This window comes from Polyodon spathula, chromosome 11 (genome assembly GCF_017654505.1).
Source record: "Polyodon spathula isolate WHYD16114869_AA chromosome 11, ASM1765450v1, whole genome shotgun sequence".
NCBI lineage: Eukaryota > Metazoa > Chordata > Actinopteri > Acipenseriformes > Polyodontidae > Polyodon > Polyodon spathula.
This window is the reverse complement of record NC_054544.1, coordinates 33,162,626-33,174,797: the sequence shown is the minus strand read 5'-3', so window position 1 is coordinate 33,174,797 and position 12,172 is coordinate 33,162,626. Positions and strand designations below refer to the sequence as shown.

The following is a 12,172-nucleotide window of genomic DNA, read 5'->3' as shown; positions in this document are numbered from 1 at the left end:
TCAAAATTGACTTTCTGGTCAAAGTAAAAATAGGATGATTTCTTGCGTATATATATACTGTAGTGCAATGCTAATCACGTGATGAAATTAATATGAAGTAAGTTTCTTACTCCCACCAAAGCAGTAATTCTCAAAGGTATGAATCTGCCTGAGGAAAAAGAACAGATGTGTATTAATCATCTCGTGACTTAGCAATTACAGAGTGCTGTTTATTTATTTATTTAATTATTTTAATACATTTGGCAGACATTATATATGAAGCAATATATACATAATTAATATAATGGTATTTATAAATACAGTATCACTAGCAAGTAAACTTGTTAATGTAGTATCACATGTTTTAACTATGCATTGTACCAGTAATTACAAAGGCATAGGATTATCCAGTTGTGTTGAAAATGTGCCGACCTGCACATTTAAATCAAATATAAAGGGTTTAAGGGACATGCAATATGAAAATAAATGCCATTTAAGAGTAATGCAGTGATGGAAATAATCCTGCTGCATAGCATTTTCACCCATTTCAGGTTTTAATAGTGTGTGCTTGATTAGCCCCAGTAAACAGTACCATGAAAAAGTATTTGCCTTCTGTCTGATTTTCTGCATTTTCGCATAGTTTTGACACTGAATGTTATCAGATCTTCAACCAAAATCTAATATTAGATAAAAGGGACCCCGAGTGAACAAATAACACAACATTTTGATACTTATTTAATTTATTTATTAAAGAAAGTTATGCAACACCCAATGCCCCTGTGTGAAAAAGTAATCCCCCCCCCCCCCCCCCCTTAGACTCAATAACTGGTTACTCCACCTTTAGCAGCAGTAACTGCAACCAAACACTTCCTATAGTTTTTGATCAGTCTCTCACAGCGCCTTGGAGGAATTTTGGCCCACTCCTACATGCAGAACTGCCTCAACTCTGTGACATTTGTGGGTTTTTCGAGCATAAACTGCTCATTTCAGGTCCTGCCACAACATCTCAGTGTGGTTTAGGTCTGGACTTTGACTAGGCCATTCCAAAACTTTAACTTTCTTGTTCTTCAACCATTCTGATGTGGACTTGGTTGTGTGTTTCAGATCATTGCCTTGCTGCATGTACCCAGCTGCACTTTAGCTTCAGCTTATGGATGGATGGCCTGCCATTCTCCTGTAGAATTCTCTGATATGGAGCAGAATTCATGGTTCCTTCAATGATGGCAAGTCATCTAGGAACTGATGCAGCAAAGCATCCCCAAATCATGACACTACCCCACCATGCTTAACTGTTGGTGTGAGGTTCTTACTGTGGAATGCAGTGTTTGGTTTTCTCCAGACATAACAGGGCCCATGTTTGCCAAAAAGTTCCACTTTTGACTAATATGTCCATAGAACATTGTTCCAGAACTCTTGAGGATCATCCAGGTGCTTTTTGGCAAACTTGAGACGAGCATTCATGTTTTTCTTAGTGAGCAGTGGTTTCCGCCTTGCTGCTCTGCCATGAATGTGCCTCTAGAACCTGTGTGCTGACAACTTCACTCTGACGGTAAGGGCCAAAGTTAGTCAGATTTATATTGGGCAGGGTTGGCCCAAATCAGGCCTGATTGTTAATCAAAGTATTCAAACAGCTGACCCTAATTATCCCTTTAATTGGGTTGAATTAACTAGGGGGGCAATTACTTTTTCACACCTGAAGATTGCATGTTTGGATACCTTGCACACCAAACAAATGAAAGAAGCACCAAAATTTTGTGTCATTTTTTTCTCTCAGACTCCCTCTATATACTATTACAACCCACAACAAGATCTGACCAAATTCAATGTGGAAAATGCGCAAAAATCAGAAAAAATCAGACAGGGGGCAAATACTTTTTCACGGCACTGCATATGTAACATGCTCATGAGAACTTATAGTAAAACCCAGAATGGTTCAAACTGCTATGCAATGGGAGTCTTAGGGCACTTTCACACCTAGTTTGTTTGACCCTTTGTGCTGTTCGGTTCACTTGGAGTGATATGTGAAAGCTCTGAGAACCACGTAATCACACCAGGATGTGCTTCAAATCAAGTGAACCGAGATCACAAAATGGTCATCTCGATTCGCTTGGAAGGGGGCTCATACGTCTGCCACTGCTCTGTTTCAACTTTTTGCAATGTGAAATAAAAACATAATCCACTTGAGTAGAATTTAGTAAACAAGCTCCTGTTGCATCTGTATCTTCTTTGCAAAATTGCTCAAGCTCCATCAGGTTGGATGGGGACCTTTGGTGAACAGCAATTTTCAACTCTTTCCACATATTCTTAATTGCATTGAGGTCCGGGCTTTGACTGGGCCACTCCAGGACATTGACCTTTTTGTTATTAAGCCACTCCAGTTTGGCTTTGGCTGTATGTTTGGCGTCATTGTCCTGCTGGAAGATGAGTCTTCTCCCACGTCCCAGGTCTCTTGCAAACTTCAGCAGGTTTTCCTCCAGGATTTCTCTGTACTTTGCTGCATCCATTTTCCACTCTATCTTTACAAGCGTTCCAGGCCCTGACGCAGAGAAGGATCGCCATAGCATGATGCTGCCACCACCATGCTTCACGGTAGGGATGTTGTTCTCAGGATGTTGTGCGGTGTTAGGCTTGCGCCAAACATAGCGCTTAGCGTTGAGGCCAAAAAGCTGTATTTTGGTCTCATCAGACCATAGAATCTTCTTCCACTTAGTCTCAACAGTGGGTTTTTTTTTTGCCACTCTTCCATAAAGGCCAGTTTTGTGAGGTTCCCGGGCTATTGTCGCCGTATGCACAGGGTCTCCCAGCTCAGCCGTGGAAGACTAACTCCTTTAGAGTTGCCATAGGCCTCTTGGTGGGCTTCCTGACTAGTGACCTTCTCGCCCGGATACTTTCTGAGGACGGCCTGTTCTAGACAGATTCACAGTTGTGCCATATTCTCTCCATTTCTTAATAATGGACTTTACTGTGTCCAAGGGATAGTCAGTGCCGTGGAAATGTTCCTATATCCTACCCCTGATTGGTGCTTTTGAAGAACCTTATTCCGGATTTGCTTTGAATATTCCTTCCATCTTCATGATGTAGTTTTTGTTAGGAAGTGTACTAACCAACTGTGGGACCTCCCAGAGACAGGTGTATATAACCTGAAATCATGTGAAACACCTTAATTGCACACAGGTGGACTCGTTTCAACTAATTATGTGACTTATAAAGACAAGTGGTTGCATCAGAGCTCATTTAGGTGTGTCATAGCAAAGGGGGTGAATACTTATGCAATCAATTATTTTCTGTTTTATATTTGTAATTAATTTAGAACACTGTGTTTATTTGTAATGTAATGACCCGTATATTAAAGGTGAATATTGTTAATAATAAATGAATTGATAATAGGGAAATATAACCACATGAAAATGACAAGATATCAGTATTGTTCCAAGTATTGTAAAAATAATATAGTGCACTACATTGGTATACATGTATAGTAGTTGATTAAAAATACAGTAAGCACATGCTATTAATAAAACATGCTTATGATAATATGGTAGCACATAATAGCACAGCTGACTGAAATAAATATACAGTGGGATTCATTTAAATTTGTTTAAGTTTAAAAAGGGATATGTGCATTTGTTGGTTTTTTTTGTTTGTTTTTTTTTTTTGTAATTTCTGTACTGTTACTATATCGATTTGAAAGCTACAAAAGTACAGAGAAAAGTGTAAACATGCACAATTTTATTTTATGCATACAACAAATCTTTAGGAAATGTGAAATTAAGAGATATACTTTTTTATTTGAAGCTATGGCCATTCTATATAGAGAGAATAATTAGAAAGATATGGCACATTCCATATGCAGTTTTAAACAGACTTTCAAGTTATTCCTTAATGTGTTTATTGGTATAGTACATTATTTTGTGTTATAGTCCTGTATTTCACAGCTATATACGCTATTCTGTTTAGTTGTCTAACTACTGTCCTGTTTGAAATGTACTATTCGGCCTACTACTATCATAAATGTGTTAATACATGCAGAGTAAATATAAATGTTAAAATGTGCATCACTATTCAGTATTGAGATCTTCAGTACATTATAGAGAATTTATATTGAAGCCTATCAATTAATTTTATGTAGGAAAAATAATAAACACAGGTGACAATTAGATCAATTCCCCATTTTAATCAGTATGTAGTTTACATTAGAGTAGCTAAATGTAAATGTTATAATCCAAGTCCTGTTTTCTCTTTGATAATCACTTTAACACTGATAAATCCCCACGGGCAATCAGCTATTTTAGAGTCTAATGGATCTAAAGGATCAATCATATTATCACATCTGTTTAAATATAACATTACTAGCAAAAGAAGGGTATCCAATCAGTGTGCTAAATAGTAACAGCTCTGTTGGTTTGAAAGAGAAAACTTAACCTCTATAAAAGTGACATCAGGTACAGTAGATCTGGAGAAAATGGTTGGTTCCCTGGCATTAGCTAAATAAGCAAACATTCATATATAATGTTGTTTTACTGTCTATGGAATTTACTTCTAAGCATAAGTTTCTACAACAGGGCAATGACCTTAAACAAACTGATAAAATAATATGCATGTAATGTTTTTATTTTAATTGTTCTATGACCATGATCCTAACCCAGATATTAAATACATTTAGGGGTGACAGAAAATGTTTATGTTAATTGTTTATTTTTCTATGAATTTTTTTTTTCAGGCACTTCATTCAGTGGTCTGAAATGTTTCAATATCAAAATAAACAAATACAGATATTTGCAAACACTAACAAGTAATATCTCAGCTAAAAATATCCATCTGAAATCTTTTTTTTATAGGACGTTACAAACCGTACAAATATGTTAATAGCATTCACTTAACTACAGAGCATTTGTAAAACTTATTACAGAATTTATAGCATCCAGTAGTGTTTAGTACTGGTAAAACCAGTCTAACCTGGGAACAGAAAATTTTGCCTGATAATACAGTGTGCTGGCTTACAGACATAGCTACTGTAAAATCTAATACTGTACCTAGAATAAAGGTATTAATGACAAACTTGGTATGATATAATTCTCAATTTATGTTTCATTTTTATTTTGTGTTTTTGTTTTTTTAAACATGAATCTTAAAGCACACTAAAGTGATTTTGAGGGCACTTTTCCCATCAAATGTTTTTTTGTATTCTTCTCAGGCTTAAGTAATATAATATAACATTTAGGAGCAAAAATACAGAAGAGCAAACCAAAGCTGGAAGATAAAATTGCAAATATTTCTACAGCAACTGTGTACTTTCCAGGTGAACTGATGTAAGCTGGAATGAAAGTGATCCAGACAGCACAGAATATGAGCATGCTAAATGTAATGTATTTAGCTTCATTAAAGTTATCTGGTAGGTTACGAGCCAGAAAAGCGAGCACAAAGCACATGGCAGCAAGAAACCCAATATACCCTAACACAGCATAAAATGCTGCTGCAGATCCCAGGTCACATTCTAAAATGATTCTGTCTTTGAAAGAGTTCATGTTTTTGTTTGGAAAAGGAGGGGATAGAATTAACCAAAGAGTGCAAATTAAGGCCTGAATGAATGTGAATGCAAAAAGAGTTAGCCGCTGCTGGGCTGGCCCAAACCATTTCATCATATTATTACCAGGAAGGGTAGACCTAAACGCCATTAACACGACTATTGTTTTCCCCAGAACACAAGAGATGCACAGGACAAATGTGATCCCAAAGGCAGTGTGGCGCAACATACAGGACCACTCAGAGGGCTGGCCAATGAAAGTTAGTGAACAAAGGAAACACAGTGCTAATGAAAACAGAAGAAGGAAACTGAGTTCAGAGTTATTAGCTTTAACAATGGGGGTATCTCTGAATCGAAAGAAAACAATCGCTATAGCAGTGGTTAAACAAGCCCCAATCAATGAAAGGATCATCAGCAACATCCCCATGATTTCTCCAAATGACAGGAATTCAATGGCTTTTAAGATGCAGTGGTTTCTTTGGTTATTCGACCTGTATTCCAAAGGGCACTTCATACAATCAATAGCATCTGCAAGAAAAAAAAAAAATATTATTATTATTATTATTATTATTATTATTATTATTATTATTATTGCATTTAAGTACAGATCCTCAGAGGTTAGTGTAGTGAGTGTTTTATTTGTCCAATGCTCCTTCTTTACCTACCTGTCTGATTGCTGATTTCTCCATCAGCACATGGTATGCAGTCAAAGCAACAAACAGGCTTTCCTTTCTGAACAGCCTTCCGAGTGCCTGGAGGACAGCTCTCACTGCACACTGATTTAGGCACCTTGAAAACAATTACAATGTGTTACATGTTGTCAGCATACTCACAAGATTCAGTAATCAAGACATTGGGCTGTATGTATTAAGGGTATTTGTATCATGGGTTTTGCGAACTAAATCAAAGGAATGGATCAAATTGCTATGCAAGAGGAGTCTTATTTCCAACCCTTGAAAAACAAAGAATATGCATTTTGCTGCATAAAACCATAAAAAGAAGAAAAAAAACAACACAGTTTCAGTCAAGAGAAAATACTGGTTGAAGATATTGAACAAAATGTTTTATTTTGTCTCTGCCTGTTAATAGAAGAGAATATTAGCCTACACATACAGTAATGTAAAGTCTGGACCTGTAGACCTCTTTGAGGTATTTACAAACACACACACACATATATATATATATATATATATATATATATATATATATATATATATATATATATATATATATATATATATATATATATATATATATATATGGTAAACTACATTGCTTATTAACTGTCCTATTGTATGTCTGTATTGCACACTTACATTTATACACATATCATGAACATTAATACAACATTGACAGATGAAAGTTTATTCATCCAACATAAGACTGACTGAACATACACAATGGTTAAGACAATATAAAACTGTAACCCTAATTTATATATCTCTATATTTATAGATACAGATCATTATTTGTAATGTGTTTTATTTTTCAAAAAATGTATTGATAAAATTATATGGAAATGGAGGGGATAACAGGAATATTACTTGATTTTATTTTTTAGTATTGCAAAATGTATAAAAACTAGCCAGACTATTATCCCCTGCTAGTGATGAATTTAGTGCTTATTAATTGTATTTTAATCTCCAAGGCTGTCATTCACTCCAACCTACTGTGTGTCTGTATTTCACACTTACATTTCTGCATATATCTACAGTATGAACATTAATACAACATTGACAAAGTTCAAATAGTATTAGGTAGACATTACCTTATCCTGACCACCTGCCCAAACAATACTGACGTTATTCATAATAAACTGTTGTCCTTCCGGTAAAGATGCATCATAGAGACCAACGGTAACACATTTTGTCATGCTCTGCTTATTGAGTTGCCAGTTAACTAATGCATATTTTGCAGTTGGATCCCCATTCTCATCAAAATAAACATTCACTCCATTCTTGGTAGTGAAATTAACTGTTTTCAGATAATGCGCAACCTACAAAAAGACAAGATGTTAGCACAGTGATTCACACAGGAATGTTATTTCTAATAGTATAAAACACAGTCACTTACCTGCCATGGTTCAATTTTCTTTTTATTTGCACATGTGTTGCCAGCAAAAGGTCCCTGGCCACTTTTGCATGTAAACATATTATGTAATGAGTGGGCTACAGCATATACAGCTTTATAGACATTATTGGCATTTCCTAGATCAGTTACATCAGTGTACTGATTCTTTATATCTGCTAAATTCTCAGACCCTGTACATGGATTAACAGGTGAAGTCTTTTCTGGGTTAGTCAGGGTGCAGCTGAAAATAGTTTCCCAGAAATCTTTTAAGCCTGAATTCCCAGGGATGTCAGATGGACGGACGTTCAGTAAAAACTCCTCCAAACCTGTAATTACTGCATTACGGACTGCAAAACCCAGTGCCCCACCCAGAACTCTGTAGCTTTCTCCTGCTGCAAGGTTATTGTCAGAAATCCAAGATTCAGTACCTAGCCACTGAAAACCAGTAGCATTCTGAAACAACAGTTCTTTAAGCAAAAAATTAAAATCTGTATAAGAAGTGAAAACTACAATAACCTTTGAAGATGACTTTTTTATAACATCTATAGTTTTAATTATTTTTTCTCTTGGATACGTTCTGTAAATAGTCTCTGTATATTCAATACAAACACCCTCCTGTCTGGCTGCTTTCACAAAGGTAGCCATTCCTGAGTTGCCATAATCATTGTCACTTCTAATTGTCCCAACCCAAGTCCATCCGAAATGCTTCACAAGCTGTGCCAGGGCTCTGCTTTGATAATAATCACTTGGTATGGTTCTGAAAAATGAAGGGTACTTATTCCTGTTACTCAAACATTCACAGGTTGCAAAGTGACTAATCTGGAATTAATAAAAACAAAACAAAAAAGGATTGTGAATGTTATTGAAGAATAAAATAAATAAGTTTGTGTAACTGTTATAAATATAATACAATTTATTTTGAAAAATGTTTATAAAATAAGAAGTATTTCTCACCAATGGTATGTGAAAAGCTCTTATCGTTGTTGCAATTCCTATAGCTGGTGAAGAACTAGAGGGTCCTATTATGGCATGGACAGTAGATGGTTTGGTACAGGACTTGTTAGAGTACATATTTTCTTCCTGTTCATTCACTAAAGCCATCCCTGCTCTTATAGCCAAAGGTATAGCGCTACAGTCATCATATATCTTATAACCCAGTGAAATACCAGGGAGTATATCTGAGCTGTTGTTTATTTCTTCAGTGGCAAATATCATGGTTTGAGCAAATTGGAATTCTCTGAATTTTACACTGTTGAGAAAAGACTGTTAAGAACAGCACTGAAAATCTAGTTTAAAAAAATAAATAAAAAATGAAAAGTACACAGAGTTCATTGATATAATCAAACACTGGACAAGTTCTGTATGTTTACCTATGACCGGATGTATACCTGCAAATTATATATGTGATTACAATACATCAAAACTATTGTGACTTCTACTTATCCATCTGGTCATAGACTGTAGGATTTTGTGATAAGCAGTGGTATTGAATACTGCAACTACAGTGTAATTTCAGTTTAATTATCTACCAGTAGTAAATTTGGTTAACACAAAACAAAACAAACAAAAAAAACCCCACACATTTACAAAAGTATGTTAGCATAGAAAACTAAGAAGCCAGTAACCTATAAATAACATTTTTTTTTTCCTTTAATGTTTTCACTTACTCTTTGCATTTCAGTGGTTCAGGCTCTCCTTTAAAGGCAGGTTTGGCATCAACAAGGTTGTGGTGTAATTGAAAGATTCCTCCAATTGTAATGTCTCCATCCTTTGAAAACTGAGGCAATTCTGGTCTGCCTCGCAAACTGCAAACAGGTTCATCTGCCCTTGTTAAAAGAGCAGTTAATATTACTGCCATGAGTAGCATTTCAAGTTGACTTTCTGGTCAAAGTAAAAATAGGATGATTTCTTGAGTATATATACTGTAGTGCGATGCTAAACACATGTGATGAAATTAATATGAAGTAAGTTTCTTACTCCCACCAAAGCAACAATTCTCAAAGGTATGACTCTACCTGGGGAAAGAGAACAGCTATGCAACAATCATCTAGTCCTAAGCCACTGTGAATCTCATGACTTAGCAATTACAGAGTGCTGTTTGTTTGTTTGTTTGTTTGTTTGTTTATTTATTTATTTATTTGAATACATGTGGCAAACATTATGTATGATATATGTTCATTCTAAATACAGTATCATTGGCAAGTAAACTTTTTAATATACTATCACATAAATGTGTATGTTTTAACTATGCATTGTAATTACACAGGCCTAGGATTTTCCAGTTGTGTTGAAAATGTGCTGACCTGTATATTTAAATGTAATATCAAAGGTTTAAGGAACATGCAATATGGAAATAAATTTCATTTAAGAGAAATGCAGTGATGGGATCAAGATTCCTGTAGCATAGCAGTTTTACCCATTCCAGGTTTTAATATGTGATTACCCCAGTGTATAAGTAACAAGCTCAGGTGTGTCTTATTAAACATAATAAAAACAGGAATGGCTCAAACTGCTATGCAGTGGGAGTCTTATTTCCATCCCTGTAATGAAGAAATATGAAACAGCTGTAATTACGTAATGTGCTATTGTTGCATACTTATTGCACTTTGATGAGTATGAATTCATTTCAACATTGACATAATTTAGATCCAGAGGACATACATTTTGTATTTTCGTAGAAGGGGTCAGTACTGTAGAGGAGGAAGTGGAATGAGATAAGAACAGCTTCCAGAGAGAAGTATACTTTACAAGATCTGTAATTCATTTAATTTGAATAGGTTTCATTATATTCCAAAATAACTGGTCAATACAAATGTATTGTAAAGGCTGATATGACAGGTTGACAATACTATTACAGTATGTTTTATCTTTACTTTCCCTGGCATTAGAATATAGTGGAGGTGATCACCTGTCTGTTAGTCTGTCCAGGGCCAGTGTCAGGGGTGCAGTGCAAGGGATGTAACTGCACCCCTTTGAGGGGACCCCCCAGCCCTGAGTCAAGTTCTTTTTTTCTGAGCCCACTTTAATGACTAAACGTAAAAAATGTATAGGCATGTGGCAAAGTGCCTGCCCCTGTGTATATTATCTGTTATATGTTGCGTGTGATGTGTTAAATGTTGGTGTATAGTCATTGGTACACGGGATATAAACGGGTCTGTGTTTCACGTGTGTTTCGGCCTGCAGATTCATAAGCTAATTTAATAGCATCCACTATCCAATGGGAAAGGCGTTGTTTACACAACGCTGACCCAAAGTCTTAGAACCATGGCATATGAACAGTTGTTCTGTTTGCCTCACAGTCATTGTACGGACAATATAACACCTCAATGCCCACATGGGGCGGAGCATGTGTAACCGTTCTTCCTCTGGGGAAGAAAAAGAAGGAGGATGGAACGCCATCAACTCGACTGGTTGGTTCATATGAAACAAGGATATGACCATGAGTAAAAAGGCTGGATTTGGGCGAATGGAGACCTTAGAATCGTCTCCTGCAAAATGAGTACATGATGATTGCACTGGCAGTGCATGTAACTTGATGACGCGTTTGGCTGATACCGCTGACAGCAAAAATGCAGTTTTTATAGACATGAGCTTCATATCCACGGTGTGGAGAGGCTCGAATGGTGCCTTGGTAAGGGCTTCTAGCACCACATCAAGGCTCCATGACGGTAAACTGGTCGTTCTTGGAGACGGCAAACGTCTTGCGCCCTTCATAAACCGTCAATGCGTACATGGCAAGCCGATATGTCGGCTAATACACTTTCAGTGTAGATGGAGATTTCCCTTCAACTAACAGTTTCTGTAGAAACTGTAATACCACTGCCATAGGTCAAGATATTGGGTCATGGCCCCCCACCAGACACCAATCTTGGAACAACTGCCACTTGTATGTGTACTGTGACCTAGTAGAAGGAACTATAGCACTAAATGGTCTAAATCACCGCCGTCGAGAGCCCTAAGGCTGACAGGCGCTCCCGTTCACAGACCAGGCCCAGAGAAGCATGAGCTTGGGGTTCGGGTGCCAAAGCTGTCCTTGGGCCTGGGACAATAGGTCCACTCACAAGGAAAGCTCCCCCGGTTGACCATGCAGCAACTGCACCAGGCTCGGAAACCATATCCTCCGAGGCCACCGAGGAGCGACCAGGATCACTATCGCTTGCTCTACCCTGACCTTCTCTAAGAAGGCGGGGAGCATCGGAATCGGTGGAGACGCATATAGGAGCCCAGGCGGCTATTCGTGAGCCAGTGCATCAGCTCCTAGGGGGCTGTCGAGGTCCCTCACTGAGAACAATGGGGGGCAGTGCGTGGTCTCTCGCTAAGCAAAGAGATCTACTTGCGCTATGCCAAACCGTTCCCAAACGCGCCCTACCATCTGAGGGTGGAGACGCCATTCCTCTGCAAGAGGGCCTTCTCTGGATAGGAGATCCGCTGTAGAATTGACTCTGCCCGGTAAGTGAACCACACACGTGCAGAGAGGTCAATTGCGGCTGTGCCCATAGCAACGTCCATGTTATCATCCGGTGAAGGCGAGGGGACTGTAGGCCTCCCTGGCGGATGATATACACCACAACTGTGGTGTTGTCTGACCGCATCAACACA

At 37.5% G+C, this 12,172-nt stretch overlaps 1 protein-coding gene across 1 annotated transcript; it reads right to left on the bottom strand.

Moving 5' to 3' along the window:
• Window positions 1–5,117: 5,117 nt before the first annotated feature.
• Window positions 5,118–9,440, bottom strand: LOC121323498 (extracellular calcium-sensing receptor-like). Its single transcript, XM_041264593.1, has 6 exons — window positions 9,241–9,440; window positions 8,528–8,822; window positions 7,577–8,392; window positions 7,272–7,499; window positions 6,169–6,292; window positions 5,118–6,031 (listed from the first exon to the last, which is right to left on the bottom strand). The coding sequence occupies exons 1-6, from the start codon at window positions 9,438–9,440 to the stop codon at window positions 5,118–5,120; spliced, it is 2,577 nt and encodes an 858-aa protein (XP_041120527.1).
• Between the last annotated feature and the right edge of the window lie 2,732 nt (window positions 9,441–12,172).

What these genes read in the sequence shown, in the direction of transcription:
- LOC121323498 (XM_041264593.1), bottom strand. Translation starts at nt 9,440, where the DNA reads ATGCTACTCATGGCAGTAATATTAACTGCTCTTTTAACAAGGGCAGAT. An exon ending in GAACCACTGAAATGCAAAGA is followed by an intron (nt 8,823 to 9,240) that starts GTAAGTGAAAAC and finishes TTTTCTCAACAG; the next exon opens with TGTAAAATTCAGAGAATTCC. An exon ending in GGGCAGGTGGTCAGGATAAG is followed by an intron (nt 6,293 to 7,271) that starts GTAATGTCTACC and finishes ATTGTTTTCAAG; the next exon opens with GTGCCTAAATCAGTGTGCAG.